This window comes from Myotis davidii, unplaced genomic scaffold (genome assembly GCF_000327345.1).
Source record: "Myotis davidii unplaced genomic scaffold, ASM32734v1 scaffold214, whole genome shotgun sequence".
Classification (NCBI taxonomy): Eukaryota; Metazoa; Chordata; class Mammalia; order Chiroptera; family Vespertilionidae; genus Myotis; species Myotis davidii.
In genome coordinates, this window is record NW_006285782.1 from 185145 (window position 1) to 205728 (window position 20584).

General features: G+C 39.3%; 1 protein-coding gene across 1 annotated transcript in view; it reads left to right on the top strand.

Annotated features, from left to right (window-relative positions):
- The window catches only part of EXOC4 (exocyst complex component 4), a gene marked incomplete at its 5' end in the record, with an annotated part of 716953 nt that overhangs the window by 173240 nt on the left and 523129 nt on the right, over positions 1-20584 (top strand). Inside the window, 2 exons of the mRNA XM_015559399.1 lie at positions 14143-14288; positions 19340-19428. Of these exons, the coding sequence (XP_015414885.1) occupies positions 14143-14288; positions 19340-19428 (235 nt within the window). The remainder of the gene's footprint in view (positions 1-14142; positions 14289-19339; positions 19429-20584) is intronic.

Consider the following 20584-nt stretch of genomic DNA (forward strand, 5'->3'; position numbering starts at 1 on the left):
TGGCACAGTGGATAGAGATTCGATTCCAGTCAAGGGCATGTACCTTTGTGGGCACATCCCCAGTAGGGAGTTGTGCAGGAGGCAGCTAATCGATGTTTCTATCTCATCGATGTTTCTAACTCTCTATCTCTCTCCCTTCCTCTCTGTGAAAAATCAATAAAATATATTTTTTTTAAAAAAAGAATACTTGAATCTTTACGTGTTTCTGTACTGCTTGAAATTTTTATGAACATATATTGCTTTTAAATAAAACATCAAAATAAAACAAAGAGAAGTAAAGTTAAATAGAAAAACCAATCTACACTTGATCTTAGCCAAAAGGCCGAGAAGCGATAGAAAAACCAATCTAAAATAATTAAATTGGATGACAGAAATATCAAGAAGTAGTGCTCCAGTTTTGGACCCTGGAATTTCTACATTTACTATAAATGAACTTAAGCCAGCAGTACAGTTAATTTGGTTAACCTTTCAAATTATGGGCTAACCTCAAGTGTAGTAGATGAATGAAATAGTTCAATTGCATGTTTTGAATCAACACACACCATTTTAGCAGAAATAGTGTATAATAATCATAGACCTATTATAGATTTGGGTTTCTTTCTTTCTTTTTTTGTGACAAAACTGATAAAATAGGATTAGTTCTTGTTTAACCACACTGTCACGGATATTTTTTCTTCAGGTTAGTATCTTACTCAAGGGAGATACACATATACATATTTAGTCACCTTGCGACAGAATACTTTTGCTTATGTAACAGTCAAAATTATGTAGATGTAAAAGTTGACAAAATCTAGAAAGAGCGATATTAAGTTGCTGCCTCAGTTATAAATGATTTCAGTAAAGGTTCTTTAATGTGAGGTGCATTTGTGGTAACACAGGGAGGTGTTGGACAAAGTGTCTTCTTGTCAAGCCATGTTGGGAGTTCAAGAGATGAATGAGGAAAAGTTTAATATATAGTAGGATGCGACTAATTGCCAAATCCAGCTAGTCACCTGTGGGTGTGCAGGAATTTAGAGGGTGACTTGGTCAGAGAGGGTTTTGTGCATGTGTTTGGAGCTTCACTGGTTCTTTAAGGAAGGCTAAGGTTTAGGCATGTGGGAAGAACTTTCTAGAGAGGGATGACATGCATGTGTTCCTAACAGCGGGTACCTTAGCGTATACATGATTCACACTGAAGAGGGTAAGATGTGATTGGATAGACTGAGCCTTGATTCTGAAGAGCCTCCCTGGGGTCAGTGAAGAGCTTCTCTGTGGGTCCTTACAGAAATGAGCCCTTTGTCTCCGTGTCTTTGTGCTTTGTATCCCCAGTGCCTCCAAACCCTGTCACCTCCCAGTCTTTCCAATGTGCCCCTCACAGCATACTTACCACGGAACCTGGCACTCATTGGGTACAAAATGAACGTTATTTGGACCTGAATCTACACTTGTTATTCCTACCGATTCCATTGTAAATGAATTATGAGCAAAGCGTGTTTTTGTGGGCATGTTAGTGTTCACAGATTGCACATAACCGAAATGAAGAAGTCTTTAGTAACCGAACTGCTAATTGAAATCTGGGTTGTAGTCACTTCATTGAATAAACTGTCTTTAGAGAGCAATTTGGGTCTTTTCCAAGATGCATTAACTCTTTCAGGTCATTAGGGTAGCACTTATCTCATTGGAGCAGAAATTTAATAAATGGTATTCCTGCATTGTGAGTAAATTAATGGAGCTCTGAAAGCTTCGACTTTCACCCTGGGTGTTGTGTTCCACTCTGAGGACTCATGGGTGAATGTAAAACAGCAATGAGCAGCCGCCCCTCAGAGCATTTTATTCTCAGTCTTGGTAACCTACTAGGGAGCAGCTACTTTGTTCAAGATACTGTGCTCGATGTTAGCAGAGATAGAAGAAAAAGCATGGCCTGAACTGAGAGGCAGGAGAGAAAGCAAATAACGACAGGTGAAGTCTTCAAGCAATAGGCTGTGTGGGTTTGAGTGAGAGTGAAATATCATAATTAACAGTTAAGATGGATGGTAGGGACCATCACTTGAACACACAGTATGGTCATTCATGTTTATTCTTGCCATATATATATGTGCACACTACATACACACATTTATATGAACAAATCTAGGTATATGTACATGTTTATACATATAATGGTGAAATGTGAGCTCAATTAATCAAGTATTTTTTACAATTTTCCCATATATGTGCTTTCCTCCCTTTGCTTATGTTATGTAACATAGTGATTATTAATGTCTGGTGTTGATCTAAAAATAATCCAGGAAATTTTGGTGGTATGGTCACTGGTTGTCTGATAATCTCACTTCGTCTACTGATGGGATATTGAACTCCAGATAGTAAAGAGGATAAGGAAGGTCTATCCTACCCAGCAACATTTTTACACATTTATGTATTTTTTGAAGATGCAGGCTATTAGTTGTCATCATAGGAGAAAGGTTAAGTGACATCAAAAACCCGGCCTGCATGGATTGGAAGTTGAGTGTCCACCCATGAACCAGAAAGGAGATAATGGTTCACTTCCCAGTCAGAGCACATTCCCAGGTTGTAGGTTCAATCCCCAGTGTGGGGTGTGCAGCAGGCAGCCGATCAATGATTCTTTCTTATCATTGATGTTTCCATCCCTCTCTCCTTCACCTCTCCCTTCCTCTTTCTGAAATCAATAAAAACATATATATATTTTTAAAAAAACACCTACTGCAAAAGGAATTTGCAAAAGAAGGAGATAGAGATCACCTCCAAGAGAAGCTAAAACTTCACAGGTGTAACACCTGCCTCTGCTTCCTCATGCATGGGGTTGGCATCGCCTTTGGGCATGAGGACTCTGATCTGTAACATCTGAATGGAGGACCTGTTTGTTAAAATTAGTTCAGCTCTACTTAAATTCACTTCCTTGATTTCATTCCCCTGTTTATGATAGATGAAACAGATAATTACAAGCTTAGGGGTGGGGAGGATAAACTCAGACATAGCCAAAAACCTTGGGACTTACTTAGGGAGTAGGAAATAATGTAGTTTAATTAAATGGTAGTTATTTGAAAACAACAAATAGGAAGAAAGGCATCAGAAGGCAATTGGAGCTGTGGAAGGTGCTGAATAACAGGAGATAGAGGTTTATTTTGCTGGCAAGGAGGAAGCCATTGAAGGATTTGAGCAGAAGAATGATGACATTGAACTCCGCGTTAGTTTAATCTGGTAACTGGTTGCGGGATAGGTTTATCAGGAGAAGTGTGAGTGCAGGGTGGCAGCTGAGGTGGAAAGCAGACACCTGGGCAGGCAATGGCAGTGAAACCCTGGAGCTTTGGAGAAAGTATGGTGGTAGAGGGAGATTCGGGAATCATGTGAAATGTACAGATAACTAAAATGGAAGAGAACAAGAGCAAGAAATACTATATGTAATACTTAAACAATAAAGAGTTTTTAAAAAAGATATTATTCAAATTGTTGGGAAGGAAAATATGGCAAGTAAACTCACTGATGTGAAAGAAAGCCTTCCAAAGGTTAGAGAATGAGTACTACCCTGGATTTAGTGGTTGAGGCCTTTATTATAGAGAGGTAGAGGAGAGGAATGACAGCAGTGAGCAGATGATAAGATATATAATTTCACATTTCCTAATAACACTTATAAAGTACTTCTATGTTCCAAGCGATGTTCTAAGTGATTTGCAGCATTAATTCATTTTATCCCGACAATATGGGGTAGGTATTACTATTTTTCCTGTTTTAAAGATGTGGAAACCACGGTTCTAAGGCACAAAGAGATAATGTATTAGTTACTTGGTTTCTGGAATACATTAAAAAAAAACACACCAACAGAGCCTCGTCCTCATAGATAATAATGATCTGTTTTGTGGTAAGCATTTCCTATGTGTTATTTATTTTAATTATCATAGTGATTATATGCAGTAGGTTCTGTTGTTATTATTTCATAGACGAGGGAAGTAAGGCTTAGTGAGATTAGGAAGCTTGCCAGGGTCATACAGCTTATAAGTGGTAGAACCAATTCCTAGCACAGACTTTTTCTACATTTCAGTATTGCCCTTTCAGTGTTTAGTTCTGAAGTGGGCACATATATCTTTAGAAAGTAACTCTCCAAGTGATTTCTATGTGTAGACCAATCTTTCCAGAATTTTAGCACAAACAAAAGGCAGAGTTATATACAGGGTGTGGCAAAAGTAGGTTTACAGTTGTTTGGAGCAAAAGTAGGTTTACAGTTGTTTGTATGGAAAATAATATAATTAATAAATAATGCAAGAATAAACTCTGCTTCACACACTCACAACTGTAAACCTACTTTTGTCCCACCCTATATTTGTTGGGAAGAGATGGAATATTGTAGTCAGAGAGAAGTCCTAGTGGGAGACTTTAGAGATGGAGTATTTCCAAAGGAGGAAGAATGTGAAAGAGCCATAGAGGATTATAAGTAATTATTATGAACAAGCTTTATGCCAACCAATTAGACAACTTAGATGAAGTGGACAAATTCCTAGAAAGGCACAAAGTACCAAATCTAATTCAAGAAGATATAGAAAATCTGAATTGTCCTATAAGAACTAAGTAATTAAAAAAATTTCCTCCACATACGTCACCCATAAAAATGTTTTATTAAACATTATGGAAGAAATAATACCAATGCTTTGCAGACTCTTTCAGAAATTAGAGATGAGGATATATTTTCCATTTTCTGAGGCCAGATAAGAAAGTGAGCTAGCATAGGAAACAATAGAGGTGGAAAAATCTTGAACACAATATTATCAAATTGAATCCATCAACATATAAACTGTACTATGTACTATTGTTAAGTAGGATTTGTAAAAAAAAAAAATCAGTTAACATACTAACCATATTAATATATTAATAGAATAAAGAACAAACTCACATAATCATCTTAATACACAGGAAAGCACCGGACACCCATTGATGATTAAAGAACAAGCATAAAAACCTTCAGCAAACTAGTACTGGAAAGGAACTTTCTCAATCTGTTAAAAGACTGTGAAAAACCTGCAGCTAACATCATAAGGGGACTTTTTGAAGTGATAGAAGTGTTTTAAAATTATTGCGGTGATGCTTACCCAACTGTATATATTTACTTAAAAATTGTCAAAATGTATACTACACAAGTTGCATCTTATGGTGTGTAAATTATACCTCAGCAAAGCTGTTTTAAAAATATTATGGGATAAAATCAAATTACAGATATTCAAAGATCTCTGTCCTTCACAATATCCTTCAGAGGCCATGCAGATGTACACCTACCCGTGCTAATGAAAGTTAATTAAGGTATAAATCATGGAAACCTCATCAACGTTATTTCCCCTTTCACAATTGTGTGAGGGCACACATGAATATGAACATTGTGTGCTTCACAAGAGTATACTCCAAACTAAATGTATTGTTTCTCTCAAACCGTTCTTCCTGCATTCCTGATTATTGCTCCTGGAACCACATCTTTCAGATGTGCAATCGTGTGTGTGTGTGTGTTTGTGTAAATTTTAAAAAATATATTAGGGTGACATTGATTAATAAAGTTATATAGATTTTAGGTTTACAATTTTATAATCACATGTACAATCTTTTAGCCATTTTTTATTTTTTCTCCTATTTCCTTCATAGAATAATTGGTTAAATTTTATTTCTATTTTTTCTCTGCATTGACTCTCAAATTTGTCCTGTAATGTACAATCTTACTAACACTACTTTAAAATATTTTTTTCTTGAACTATCTTCGTAGCTTTTCTCTTTTTGTCCTCTCCCTTTATAATATTTCCTTAATCATTTATTTTATCAAAAATCCCATTGCCTTCTGATCTAAAATCCCACTGCCACTGGTGGGGTCCCTTGGCCTGGCCTGCACCCTCTCACAATCCGGGACCCCTTAGGGGATGTCAGAGAGCCAGTTTTGGCCTGATCCCCATAGGCTAGGCTGAGGGACCCCACCGGCGCATGAATGTGTGTACCATGCCTCTAGTATGCATATAAGATCTTTGGTTAATCTCTTCCCACCCTCCCCCTACCCCCCTTCCCTCTGAGATTCATCAGTCTGTTCCATGTTTCCATGCCTGTGCCTTGTGTGTCTGCCCCCTGGTGGTCAGTGTGCATCATAGCTACCAGTCAAACGTTCGCTTAGGCTTTTATATATATAGATACTGGCAGATAATTTACTTAAAGAATATTTACCAACATTTTACTTACCTATTCAAAACCTGTTGTTGCCTTGTCCTTTTGTGTTTTACTTCATCACCTGAGCCTGGTGTTGAAGGTCCTGGTGCGTTCTTCCATTTTTCGCCTTTCCCTGCTTACCGCTCAGGCTTCATTGTTACGTTCCCTGAGCTATTTGTTGTTCAATAGAGATACCCTGCATTTCCCTAGCACTATTTATTTGTTTTGTTCCTTCTGTCATTTTTCTCTTGGCCATTTGCACCTTTTTAGATTATGTGTATGTCCTGTAGTGTCGTGATCTTGTACTGTGTTTTTCGTTGTCCTATTAGAAGCAATCTTGTCCTTCTTCAGGTGCTCACAGCAGTTTCTTTGTCCTGATGTTTGCTTTCTCTTCTGCACTGGAGTCACTCATGGGCGTCTTCATACTAGATAAGCCCTTAGGGGGAAGGGTAAACTGACTGATTTGGCTTTTAATTCACTTAAATTTTTTTACTTACATATAGTAAAATTCACTTTTTTATATTAGGGAAGGATTTTTTTGAGTCTTGCTTGTATGTATATATCACAATACCCTGCATACTTTATGCATTGCATAAGTATATGTTTAATTTGGAGTAAGCGAAATCTTCCTTTTGAAAGCTATGAAAACTGGGTTTTCTCTGTTAAAAACACTGCTGTTGAGGTAGTGGGCATTGCTGGTAAGGGATTAGATACAGGACCAGGAAGTATATGTACACTTGGAATTTGGGGTTTGTCTTACTTAGAGCACTAGAGTGAGGACTATTCACAAGACTACACTGTTAGTGGTTTTATTTATACAGTTGCCATTGATAATGAGTATAATTAAGCAGGCAGCCGTTCTATTTTCAAAATGATTATTTTTCTTTTGGTTTCCTTACTGTGGAATATTTTAGTCCTTATTCAATAGGGAAATGAGACTGCTACATTCAAAAAATAACTTTTTCTGTTTTTTTTTTCCCTTTGTCATTAATATTTCATGCACTTGCAAGTCTGGAGGGGGGGATCCAATAGTTTTTAATAATTTAAAAATATTATATTGTTTCATCTCTCTATTGTAATATTTTCTGGGATCAGGGTGGTAGATTAAAGGCTATATGTCACTGATTTTGCTTCTTATTCTTGTCTCAGTTTCTCTTCTCAAACTCTGGACGTCCTGGGAACCCTGTCCCTAGGCCTTGTCTCCTCTATCCAGTGACACAGTGGTTTCTGCTTGGGTCCCACGCTGCTGCAGGGAGATGGGGCGTGCTGTCCGGGAAAAGCCAGGGGAACTTACCTGGGCGCTGCCTTTCTAGGACCATAGCCACCCGTTTCTGTTTAATTTGATTCATCTCTAGGGACGTCACATTTTTATTTTTTTTACTTTTCTTCAGCTTATAAAATTATTATCAGTATGAGGGTTAGTTCACTGGAAGCTACTTTACTGTGCCTGGAACAGAACTCCTGGGCATCTGCATTTTAAAGAGCAAATTAATAAAAATTAGTATTTCATGCAGGCACATTCAAGACATTTTGCCCAAGACATCGAGTTTTAGTTCATATTGGGAGCTCAAGGTGATTTTTTTCACTGTATTGCTCCAAACGTAAAAACAAATCTAATTTTCAGATTCACCAAGGGGCAAAATACAGTGTAGCTTCGGTGTAAATCATTGGACATTGGAAGTAGGTCAGGAGAACTGGTATCCACTGCTGTTATCATGAGATATCAGTGTTCTGCAAAACAGTGTCTGTGATATACATGTTACTAGATGCATATTGGTTTATATTCACTTATCCATAGTTACCTTAGTGAAGAAACAAAACCTACTCAAGTTATCCTATGGAAAATGACAGTGTAGTAAAGGCTCAAAGGCTATATTGTGGAACCAAAGCATAGAGAATCTAAGACCCTATCAGCAACTGCATTTGAGACACGTAAAGCTATGGGGAACAGATTGCAACCTTTAAGTCTCTCTCCTATGGGTCTCCTGTTTCTCTCTCTGATCACCTAGTTCATTTTTTATTCTCTCTGTGCAGATTGGCTTTCTTTGATTTTCCATCCATACAGAAAGGTAGTTGCCCGAAAGAATTTACATCTCCTCACCTACCTTGACCAGCAGAGACTGTATCCCCCTAATATGGGCCTGGGAAAGTGAATCTGATTGGCTACTGAGGGTTGGAGGACCCCCTGGTGGAATAAGGTCTGGCCAGGAGGGTGGGATTCCAGGGTAAAAGTATTGCTACCAGAGTCAACTGTGTGGTTGGGGACCAGTTCTTAGACAAGGAGAGGATTTTGTAAGCTGGGAAGTTACTATAGGAATCAATCGCATTAAATACCTAGAAGGATTGGGTGTTTCATTGAGTAGCTACCTGGATTAACAGAGAAGCTGCAGACAAGCAATGTGTTAATTTTAAGCCTGTAATCTCCATATTTAGTTTTAGAAGACTGTGTGTGTATAACCACAAGCACTCACAGGCAGTGTGTTTAAGAGGATTAAATCATAAATGACAAATGTATTCAGAGTGATGCTAGCAATGTTATATCAAGTTATAAATCTCAAAATCTCGGCCCTGCTTTATACATTGTTAGATTTTGGACTAACATTTTAGCAACTACTAATTAAATATTATAGTGGAGGAGATGCCTGACCATCCTAATTTGTATGTTTTTTTTTAAGCATTATATATTTTTGCTTCAACCACAGAACTTTCTAACATACCAAAAATATAGTGAATCATGATCTCACTGGGATATATAGATTTTCAGGTGCCCTCCAACTGTATTTTCATACTTCCTATCTTTGTTTGAAAAATTAATGCCTTTTAAGGTAAACTTAAAAACACCCATAAACTTTGACTTTTATTTTTTGAACTCTTGATCAATAAGAAACAGCAATTTCTGGTCTTTAAAAAGAGAAAAGAAATGAGTGTCTGAGATATGAAGGAATTCAGAGCCAGCAAGAACCACAGGGTTACTCTCTGCGAATTTCTGTGGGCAGGATGTATTTGATATTATATGTAATGCCCTTTGCCCCAAGATTCCAAGCTTTAGTGATTTTCCCCAGGCACTCACAGGTGAGTGCTTAGGATATTCAAGTATAATCTAGCAGATGCACTACATTATCCACAATGATGTAGAATCACCAAGAAATTATGTGGTCATAGTTTATATTTATGTAGTTATTGTAGAAGATTTAGCCTAATTCAGCCAGATTTAAAGCATTTTAGGAATAGGAGCTTATTTGTTCTTTGAGATATTTAAAAATGCATTTTTTACCAATTTGGGTGTAAAAATCACACTTTACCTGTTTTAAAGCAGTATTTTCTGGCTGGTGGTGAATGGTATTGAGAAAAAGGTGCAAAATACATCAAGAAAATAAACACTGCAAAGCCTATGAATAAAATTATACCTTTCCCTCTTTTATTTTACTTCTATTATAGGTTTAAAAATATATATATGTTGATTGATTTCAGAGAGGAAGGGAGAGGGAGAGAGATAGAAACATCCATAATAAGAGAGAACCATGGATCAGCTGCCTCCTGCACAACCCTCACTAGGGATCAAGCTCACATACTGGGGATCGAGCCCACATCCCGGGCATGTTTCCTGACTGGGAATCGAACCTGTGACCTTCTGGTTCATAGGTCGATGCTCAACCACTGAGCCACGCTGGCTGGGCTCTATTATAGGTTTCATATTGAGGACTCATTTATAGGGCTCATTCTGTTTGGAGCCTGTCTCTAATTTGTATATCATAATATATACATCAAGGCTTCCTGTCACATACTGTTTAAATATCAGTAAGTCACTTTTTCTTTTTGTTTTTCTGGTATGTTGCATGGCTCTATGGTGAGAGTAAAAAAATATAGGCATTTTTCATGAAATAACTAATATTTTTAGGCAGTTTGGGTGAATACCTACTGAATAATGTGTAAAATTGGTAGTTTAAGAGTTTAGAAAAGGGGACCACTGACCTAGAGTAGCCTGGGAAGGACTTGTTGAAGAGAAACAGTGGAACTGTTTTTGGATGGATTTGTTAGGACTTATTTAGGAGAGAGGCTAATCTAGGTTAGGAATTCTGGAATGGAAGGCCCAGGCATATTCAGGGAAGAGTAAAGTGGGTGAATTTTTTCTTTTTGTTGTTGTTAATCCTTACCCGAGGATATTTTTCCATTGATTTTTAGAGAGAGTGGAAAGGAGGAGGAGAGACAGACAGAGAGAGAGAAACATTAATATGAGAGAGACACATCAATTGGTTGCCTCCATGCCTTGTCTGGGGTTGGGGATAAAGCCTGCAGTCAAGGTACGTGCCCTTGACCAGAATCGAACCCGTGACCCTTCAGTCTCTGTGGACTGACACTCTGTCCACTGAACAAAACCGAATAGGGCTAAAGTGGGTGATTTTGACTAGTGTTGGGTTCATTGTGAGGAGAACAAGATACTATTGGAAATAGATATTGAGATCAGATGTTTGTACATTGTGATATTAGCCTTATGGTAATAGCAGCAAGTGCTTGATCATGTCTGGAAAAGACTAGAAGAGTAAGAGGTGAGAGGCAGAAATTTAAATAGGAAAAACTGAGTTGAACTAAGTTGATTGCTATCAGAATGGGCAGGAAGGGGCAAAATAATAGTTCATAAAGAGTGATTATTGGACTTGGGGACTAACTCTCTTATGGATACAAAGGATAAAGGAATATCAAAAGATGGTTCTGAAATTTTAAATCTGGAGAGCAGTGAGAATAAAAAGCTACAAGCAAACAAAAAGAAGGAATTATTGATTTTGGGGGGGAGGATGATTTAGGTTTCAGAATTTAGGGTTGATTTTATCAGTAAGTATGTGACTATGTCAGTGCAATATATGATTCCAAATCAAGGACTGGAGCTTGTGAGAGAAATCAGGAGTAAACTACATCAAGGTAAAGGAAATAAATATGTGTGAAGGCTATTTCTAAAGTTGAAATCTAAATACGAAAGGGAAACAGGATTATAGGTCAGGGGTGGGCAATCTTTTTGTGAGTGCATGCCAAAACCAGCAAAATCTCTGACTCAAAATTCTTCTGTGTGCCAACCCTAATTTTTTTGAGAACATGTTACGCCTAATTGATATCTCTTAAGGTGTACGTATGTGAAGAACCTTGAAAAAATAGTAAAATTCATTTGAGCGACAAAAACACAGTATATGATGATGAAAAAATACATTTATTTTTTAATGTATACATGTACACTGATAGTTCGACAGAAAACTTTATGACTCCATTTGATATTGTCAGTGGGACTTTTGCTGCTGCATCACTGATGACAGAGATTTTACATCAGGTTTATATTTCGTGACCTTCAGAGAGATGCACGAGCTACTACTTTCATCCATCAGGCTGCTCCTATTACAAGACTTAACAAAATTCATCACTGAGAACAAAGATTCACAATTGTAAATGGAAGATTATAAGAGAGGGTTTTGCGTGCCAGCAAAAGTTATTGGCGTGCCATGTTTGGCACTCGTGCCAGGGGTTGCCCACTCCTGTTATAGGTAGATCATGGGGCCCAAAGTAAGATTTTTGTTGAGAAGGTAGAAGTATTACGTATTTATAGATATGGAGAAGCCAGTGACTGGAAGTAGACTAACATTATTGAGAAGTAATAAATTGGGGAATTGTTGATGTGGAGAGAAAGAGCAGTGATCTTAAAATATTAGGGTTTTAAGGATGCTGGCCAGTTAGATTCTGGTTCGTCAGTATTTTATTGCACAAGGCCACTCAATGAATTCTAGGGCAAGTAAGTACCTCAGAAGAATTACTTGGTCAGTGTATTTCATACTTTGGTAGAAACATCCTTCTGTCATATTGGTGTTAAAACCAGACGTCTTCCTATGATATATCAGTTTGATATTCTCTTCTGGTTTACTAGCGTTCTTTTAATCACAGATTCCTACAAACTTTATTGGTGTCAGTGTCAAATCTACAAATTGAGTCCCTCAATTGAGTTATTAATGTAGAGACCCAATTCAGTACTCCCTGACTATTGGGCAGTTTGAGTGATGTATTAACAGAGATGGTATTTGTCCTTATATTACTTTATCATCATGTTGAGTAATATTCCAGTGACCTCGTAAATAAATAAAAAACATTGACCAATCTGTTAACATATTTTATACTTTCCCAGTATAAATTTTTATTTTACAGAATATGAAATAAAGCCCATTTACTGCCACTTACAGCCATTCTTATTGACAGTTTTTATGCTTTTAGTTAGAATAACGTGTCATGGGGAAGAGAGCACGGGCTCTGGAGTCAACTAGGCCAGCTTGCTATACTTACAAGACGTAGGCTTGTTTCCCTTGTTCCTTCAGACTATTAGAGTAGTTTAATGTTCACAGCAAAATTGAGGGGAGTGTACAGAGATTTCCCAATAGCCTTATCCCTCCCAGGCATGTAGGCTAGTTTCTAAATACCACTGATTCTCACTTTCTTCCTCTCTAAAATGCAGATAGTAACTCCTCCACCTCATAGGTTTTAGGGTGGAGAAGGATCCTGTTTTTAAAGTGTCTGATATTTAATAAGTGCTCGTGGTGGGTGTGTTCTCCTATTAGAGACATAATGGCTTTAAAACTTACTTGGGCAGCATTATGTTTATGGAGTGCTTTCTAAATGTTTTTTATGATAATGCTTAATATGGTCCTCAGACTTTCACTGAATGAATGAATGAGTGAATGTAAACATGCCTGCAGGAATAAATAGTTACACGGTAGCCGGAGTCTCTGAAAAGTTTTTACTTCAGTCTTGGGTAGAATTGCTTGCCTATATGTCTATAGGATTGGGTATCTGAAGGATTTAAATGTTGTGATTATGGGAACGAGTTCATGTGCTTAGTCCAGGGTAGTTATTCTGTTTCCTTTTGCGATAGGGGGGACTTCTGAGAACAGTGGTCTTACAATCTGTGGAACAGTTGATTCTAGCCCAGGCCCCCGCCTCTGAGACTCTAAAGTGGATTCATTTTATAAGAGGACCCACTGACAGAAGTGATCAAAAGCTGTTTTTTGTTTATTTGCTGCTTTGAAGCACTTAAGATGAGTAGTGACCCTAGAAATTACTCATCGGCCAGGACCCTCCACCTGCTATGGCCTGTGGCACCTCTGAGCAGGCTGGGTAGAGTGCTTGTCCTCTGTGCCAGGACCATGGACCCAGAGCCAGTCCCCCAGCTGCACACCGAGTGCCTGGGCCTCTGCTGAGCCTTCTTTTCTCCTCGTAATCAGAATTTACGTGATACAATTTTGCTCTTTTAAAACGAGGAAAAACATCTAAATGGATTAGCTCCTTGCCTGCAGCATAGTAAGCTCTCAGTAAATGTGTCATTGTTGCTGATGATGCTATAATTTGGAATAATCAATGGTTAAATTATGACTAAAGGATAAACTCAACACAGTGCCTGGTCCATAGTAGAGGTGTAATAAAAATGTTCCCTCAGTGCCTTTCAGACCTTGCTCCCCAGCAAATGTCAGTTTGGCTTAAATAAACTCTTTTTTAAAAAATATTTTTATTGTTGAAGATATTACAAATGTTCCCCTTCCTCCCCCCACCTTTGCCCCCTTCCAGGCCCCTCCCCTGGCCGTCACTGCTTGATTATCTGTTCATAGGTTAAGCATATATGCATAGAAGTTCTTTTGATCTATTTTGTTTTCCAGTTTATTTTGTTCATTAGACTCCACATATAAGTGAGATATAAACTCTTATTTTACTCCTATTTTCAAATGCCCACTACACCCTTTCCCCTTAGTTTTCGATGCAGACAGAGAGTAGATAGATGGCTTCTGGGTAGAATAACTTCCTCAGATCCACCACTGGAAATACGAGTAGCTGGGTTACTATACTTCTACATAGTGGCAAGGATGGGGATTTAGAATTAGGTTCTTATGCTTTAAAATTGCTTTTCCTGATAGCACCTCTAAATGTGTGTATTACATTGCTTATCTGATTCTACAGATGCTGTTGACTGAGTACTTGGACATGAAAAATACTCGTACGGCCTCTGAACCATCAGCTCAATTGAGTTACGCCAGCACTGGACGGGAGTTCGCAGCCTTTTTTGCCAAGAAGAAACCTCAAAGGCCGAAAAATTCTCTTTTCAAGTAAGTATCTCCCTGTTGGTCATATAGCAGGTGTTAGGAAATGTTAGATCCAGGCTGGACTTGCTACTTAATTGACAGCCATTACTTCACTCAGTTAAAGTTTTGAAATAATTTATAGGAAAGTGAATGTATATTTAACTTTGTATACTTTAGTTTTTTGTAAGGGGAAGTGGTCATATTGGAATATGGTTACTGGACTATCTAGAACTTTAAAAAAAACTGCAGGAGTTTATTTTTGGGGAGCTTTATATATAATGAAGGAAAATTAAACTGTCCAGTTGTTTCTGAGGGATTTATATGAAATGAAATGTAATATTTCAGCCTTTGAAAAACCCAAGTGCGAAGAAGCAACCTTTGTTAATAAAGTTATGTAAGTCTGTCTAACTAAGTAGTATTGGGTTTTGTTTAATTTCATAAAGGTACAATCTGGATTTTTTTCCTTCTAATTACTATGTTAGCAACAGCTAACAGTTATATTATTATTAACATTGATAATGACAGCAATAGTAGCTACCATTGATTGAGTGCTTACTATTGCCAGATACTCTGGCAGATAAGTTACTCCAAACAGTCTTAAGCATAATTCAGGTTACATCAAACTTCAGCAGCTGGAGTACTGGCTAACACTTACTGAGTCATTACTGAGTGTTAGCAAAGGCATGAAGCCCTTTTCATGGATTATCTTATTTACTCACTATGACCTTACAGGTGTGGATTCAATTTTTAATCCGATTTTACATGTAAAAACAGCAACAACAACAACAAACTGAAGCACAAGAGAGGTTAGGTAACTTATGTAAGTTTACCCAGCTAGCAGGTGCTAGAAGCAGTATTTAAATCTTGGTAGACCTATGTGTCCTTTTGAAGAGTTAATAGATATTTAAGAAGTTGTTTCTGTAACTCTAAGCATGTAAAGTGGCTACAGAAGTATGTATTAGCGCAGTGTTTGGAATACTGGAAGCTCCAGTATTTTTTACTGATTCACTTTTGAGATTTGTTTTTTTGGGGGGCAGGTTCTTTTCTCTTTTTTAGTCCTCACCTGATATGTTTCCAATGATTTTTAGAGAGATTGGAAGAGAGAAAACGCGCGCGCGCGCGAGAGAGAGAGAGAGAGAGAGAGAGAGAGACATGTCAGCTGATTGCCTCCCTAACCACCCTCCTGGGAATCGAATCTGCAACCTAGGCATGTGCTCTGACCTGAATGGAACCGGCAACCCTTCAGTGCACAGCGAAAAAATCGTGGACTATAGAGTTCTTAATCATTAAGGAAAGTTTCAGCACTTCATTTATCTTGTGTCTAGAGGAGAGGAGATTTACTCTTTCACAGTGGAATAAAATCCATTCTGTTTATTGAGTGCGTTTCTTTTTTTTTTTTCTTTTTACAGTTTATTCAGAGGTTAGATACAGTATCAGTAAAACTGTTTTCATCTGTAGGTGATGTAGAACCCCACATGAGCCACGAGTAGATTAAAGCGGGGGCAGTTATTATCTCACACAATAAAGATGTATGTAGAGGACTCCTTACCTCACCAGCACGGTGTCATCAAGGACTTGGCCCTTCCCATTTTCTGCCTTTATTTCCACTCCAGTAAGAATGGTGATGACAGGAAGTAGGCTGTGATTCTGCCTATAAATCTGTTTTTAATTAGTAGTCTTTATTGTTTATGGCAATTTTAGGTTTTTAGAAAAATGGAGCAGCCAGTGCACTGAGTTCCCTTATGTTCCCCTTTCCTGTAACCTCCTCTATCAACATCTTTCATGAATCTGGTACATTTGTTATACTTGATGAACCAATTTACACTAATAAAATAGATAGATGCAAATTGACCATACCTTCACGACGCCCACCATCCAGTCAGGAGTGAGTATGCAAATTAACCTGCCATCTTTGTTGGATTAATTTGCATATGCAGGTGCCATGATGATGGCACAGGCATTCTGCATTGCCTCAGCTGCTCCGGGCCTCTGGGCAGTGTGGGAAGGCGGGAAGGTGCCAGAACGAAGTCAGAAAGGAGGCTCTGGGCTAGAGCGAAGGTGGTACTGGCAGCCAGGGCAAGGAAGGCCCATTCTTGTACGAATCTTCATGTATCGGGCCTCTAGTATTTATATAATTATTAGCTGAAGTCTACTGTTTTCATTAGGGTTCACATTTTGTTTTCTACAGTTTAATGGGTTTTAAGAAATGTATCATGCTATAGATCACCATTACAGTCTCATACAAAATAGTTCACTGCCCTAAACACCCCTATTTTCCACTTGTTTATTCCTACTCCTTTTTGCCTGCTCCCTGAACCTTTTTATTGTCTCTACCCATGTCTTTTCCAGAATGCTTTTCATAGTTATAGTCATATAATATGTAGCCTTTTCAGGCTTCTTTTCCACTTAGCAATATGCATTTAAGGTCCTTTCATGTCTTTTTAGCTCATTAGATCTCTCTATCGCTGAATAATTCCATTGTGTGGATATACCACCATTTTCCCATTCAACTATTGAAAGGTGCCTTGGTTGCTTCCATAAAGCTAATATAAGCACTCATGTGCAGGTTTTTGTGTCCCGTCTAAGTGTTCAGCTCATTTGGGTAAATACCCAGGAGCATATGGTAGACCACGTTTAACTTAAGACACGGCCAAACTGTCTTCCCAAGTGGACCTGCCCCTTCAAATGCTTTTAAAATTAATTTAAATTATTGCTTATACATTCATTAATTTTTCCTGCCAGCGACAGATCCCCTCTGCATGTTTTCCTCAAGAGACGAAGACTGGGTCTCTGTCCATTCCTGAAGTAGTCCCTGGCAAGAGCAAGTAGACTGGGTGGTCATCTTAAACCAGTTAGGTTCACTCTGGGACAGGTCTCAAGCTGCAGAGGGAGCCACTTTTCCTGAGCACAGGAAAGAGAACTGCTGAGAAGAGAGGAGGCAGGTAGCAGAACCCCCAGTAGAACTGGAGTTGCGCCAGCACGCAAGAAAGGCGGTGAAAGGAAAAGGTAGTGGATAGGGACACAGACTGCCTCAGATGCTGCCTGTTAGGCTCTTCCTCCTCTCCTGTCTCCCTCTCCCAGCTCAACCCGCCACCTAAATGTAGGTGTTGTGCTGAAATCAGGTTTCAGGGTTTTTAGATTTCATGCTCTCAACCGTCACCCCTGAGACCACATAGCCATTTTTAAACATTTAGCCAATCCTGAAATTGTGGTCCTGGAAAACATAAAATGTTGGAAATGAATAAATGACTGTGAATATTTGTCACATATTTATTATTATTGCATAGAAATAAAAACTCGTCGCCCACATAGGCCATTATCTCAGATCTGCCTTTCTTAGTCTGGGTTCCCACCTTCGGTGGGCCCTGTGGTCCGGAGCAGATCTCCCGGCTTGAGGGCTTTGTGCCTGTGCTGCACAATAAGGTGAGACTAGGTCATCTCTAGATCCCCCTTTACTGTAAAATTGTACCAATCTGTGACTTGTTGCAAACATAAAAGTATTCCCAAGGAATACATCAGGTCATGAGGATGAGGATTTTGGTGAGCTGTAACCTGTTTTTATCACATCCATGAAGGACTTTATTGCTCCCTCTAATTGCCCCGAGCCAAGGTTAATTAAGTGTGTTTAAGTTCTCTCTTATTGTATAATGTGGGCCTCTCCATTCTTTGCTCAAGAGTTTATTTCTTTCCCTTGTCATTTCTGATCAATAGCTGTCAGCATGCTTTTCGGAGGCCAGCGGCTTCCTTTTTCTACTTGACTGGCAGGTGGTACTTTACTGCACACGGGGCCTTCCTTCTGGCTGTGAGCGTCCTCTTAGTTCTTGGCAGGGTGCAGAGAGAGGATCAAGCAGCCCAAGTGTCCCCCTCAGACTGACATTCAGCTTAGTGCGCCTCGTCCTTGTCAGAGGATGGATAAAGGAGGCAGAATTAAGGAAATGATGGCGCTCCCTCCTTGTGGCCAGGAGCCTGTTCTGTAACTGCTGTTCTTCCATTGTGGAACTGTTTACGCCTCAATGGTGGCAGTTCTTCCACAGATTTCTCCTGTCAGCCTGGTATTGTGACTTTGAAGATACTGGGTTGGAAATGGAGCTACTTAGCAGAGGATTTACTGTTTGATAGGGTCACAATTTTAACTGTTTCTTCCTTACCTGCAAGTTTCTCTTAAGATAGTGATTTTCATTTGTGTGGGGTTTTTTTTTGTTTTTGCTATTTATTATTTTAGATCTATGTTCTCTATCGTGAGCCTTCCCCTCTGAAACAGTCCCGGGTGGGTGTGGGCAAACACACGTCTGGAGCTTGGTATGTTCCAGAGCATTTCATGTGGCAGGTGCGGGTCAGAGCCTGGCAGCCCTTTCGAAGCTGTATTGTGTGTGAGGATTTAGCTGCCTTGCTCCTTTGGTGTAGTTCAGGGGTGGGGAACATCCGGCCCACGGGCCGTATAATTCCCGTGAAATCATTTGGTCTGTCCCTGCCAAGGCATTAGGGGTGAGCTAATTAAATGTTTGACCAAATATAGCAGGCTAATTTTTAAGGCCATCATTTCGTATGGTCCGTGAATGATGTTATAAATGTCCAAACGGCCCTTGCAGAAAAAAGGTTCCCCGCGTCTGAATCAGCAGCATTCCTAGCATGCCCATTGTCTAACCCTGTAACGGGGGACTTAGAATGGCACGATGTCTGCTCTGAGCATCCCGGACTTCTGTGTGACAGCTGGCAGCTACCGATAGCTTCTGAGCTGGACAGGCAAAGTTAGAATTACCTTATGAGCTACTCTTTGCTGTGTGTGTAGGGATCCTGGCAGAGGATCTAGAGACTAAACAAAGTTGATCAGAGTTGTGCCATCTGAAGTGGAAAGTGGGCAGAAGATCCCAATGCCATTGTGGAGGAGCGTTAGCCAGGATCCCATTCATAAATCCAGGTCTGTGCCAGCCCACACCTGGCCTGTTGTGGCGTAGCCAGTGTCCTGGTGTGGCCCACTGGGGGCATCACAGACTAGAGGAGAGTACTTTGGAATCTGTAGCCCACATCGCCTGTTTGGTTACCACCTGACCATTGTTTCCCTGCGTTTCATGCAGGTTTGAATCGTCCTCCCACGCCATCAGCATGAGCGCCTACTTGCGAGAGCAGAGACGGGAGCTCTACAGTCGGAGTGGAGAACTCCAAGGTGGGTGATCAAATTTTGGGGGAAAAATTAGTTTTCTGGAGGAAGACCTGAAGTATGCAGTGTGTGAAGTTCAGGTTTGAATTCACAGGATTCTTACAAGGGGCAAGGGTTTAAAGACTTGATAACCTGCTTCTTCTATCATTTCCTAGTGTCTGTGGACAAGCGGCTAAAGCTATCACTGTGGCCACAGGACTTACACACCTGCCAGCATTCAAATGGGAGCTCAAAGCAAAAAGAGACACCATTAGTCTCTTCTGCTTAAAGATGGCAGATGTGAGTCCGGTCACAGTCCAGGGGAATGTCAGTCCGTGGCTCCCACCGTTGCTTAATGTTCTCAGTCCCTCCTGGAATATGTCAGGAGTATCTGAGATTTAGAAAAAGGCAAATTTGGCTTCTGTCATTATTTAAAGGGAGGAAGGATGCCTTTAAATAGTATGTTCCAAATAACATAACTTTGATACACAGGTTATTTGATACCCAGACGTGACTACTAAACAGGGCTGATCTGAAGAAAAAAACAAGTAAATTTAAGTAAATGACAAATCAGACCAATAGCATTTCCTTCTTTGACAAAAAGGACCTAATCATGGTAAGTGTAATCATTCCAGAAAGATCTGTGAGGGCCTGCCAAGTGCAGCACATTCTAGGCTTCGGAAGGGATAGAGGTCAAGTGCAAGGAAAGAAAAGGTAATGACTTGGGATCCAGTTCTGAAACCAAGGCGTGCATGTCAATAACAATATCAGAAAGTGAATGTTACCAACTGAGTAGATGGTATGCATATAATTGCTAGAGGAGATGAGGGAAGGGAATGATTATTTGAGCTATTTTAGAACTGTGGACTTTCCTATGTTGGATGGATAAGATCACTTTCAGTTTCAATGCATTGGAGGCACTTGGGATATTTTGAGGTGACCAGCCTAGACAATTAAATATTCAGTTTTTAAGACTCACCATAGCTCTACATCAGCGGTTCTCAACCTGTGGGTCGCGACCCCTTTGGGGGGTGGAATGACCCTTTCAGAGGGGTTGCCTAAGACCATCAGAAAACATATAATTACATATTGTTTTTGTGATTAATCACTATGCTTTAATTATGTTCAGTTTGTAACAATGAAAATACATCCTGCATATCAGATATTTACATTACGATTCATA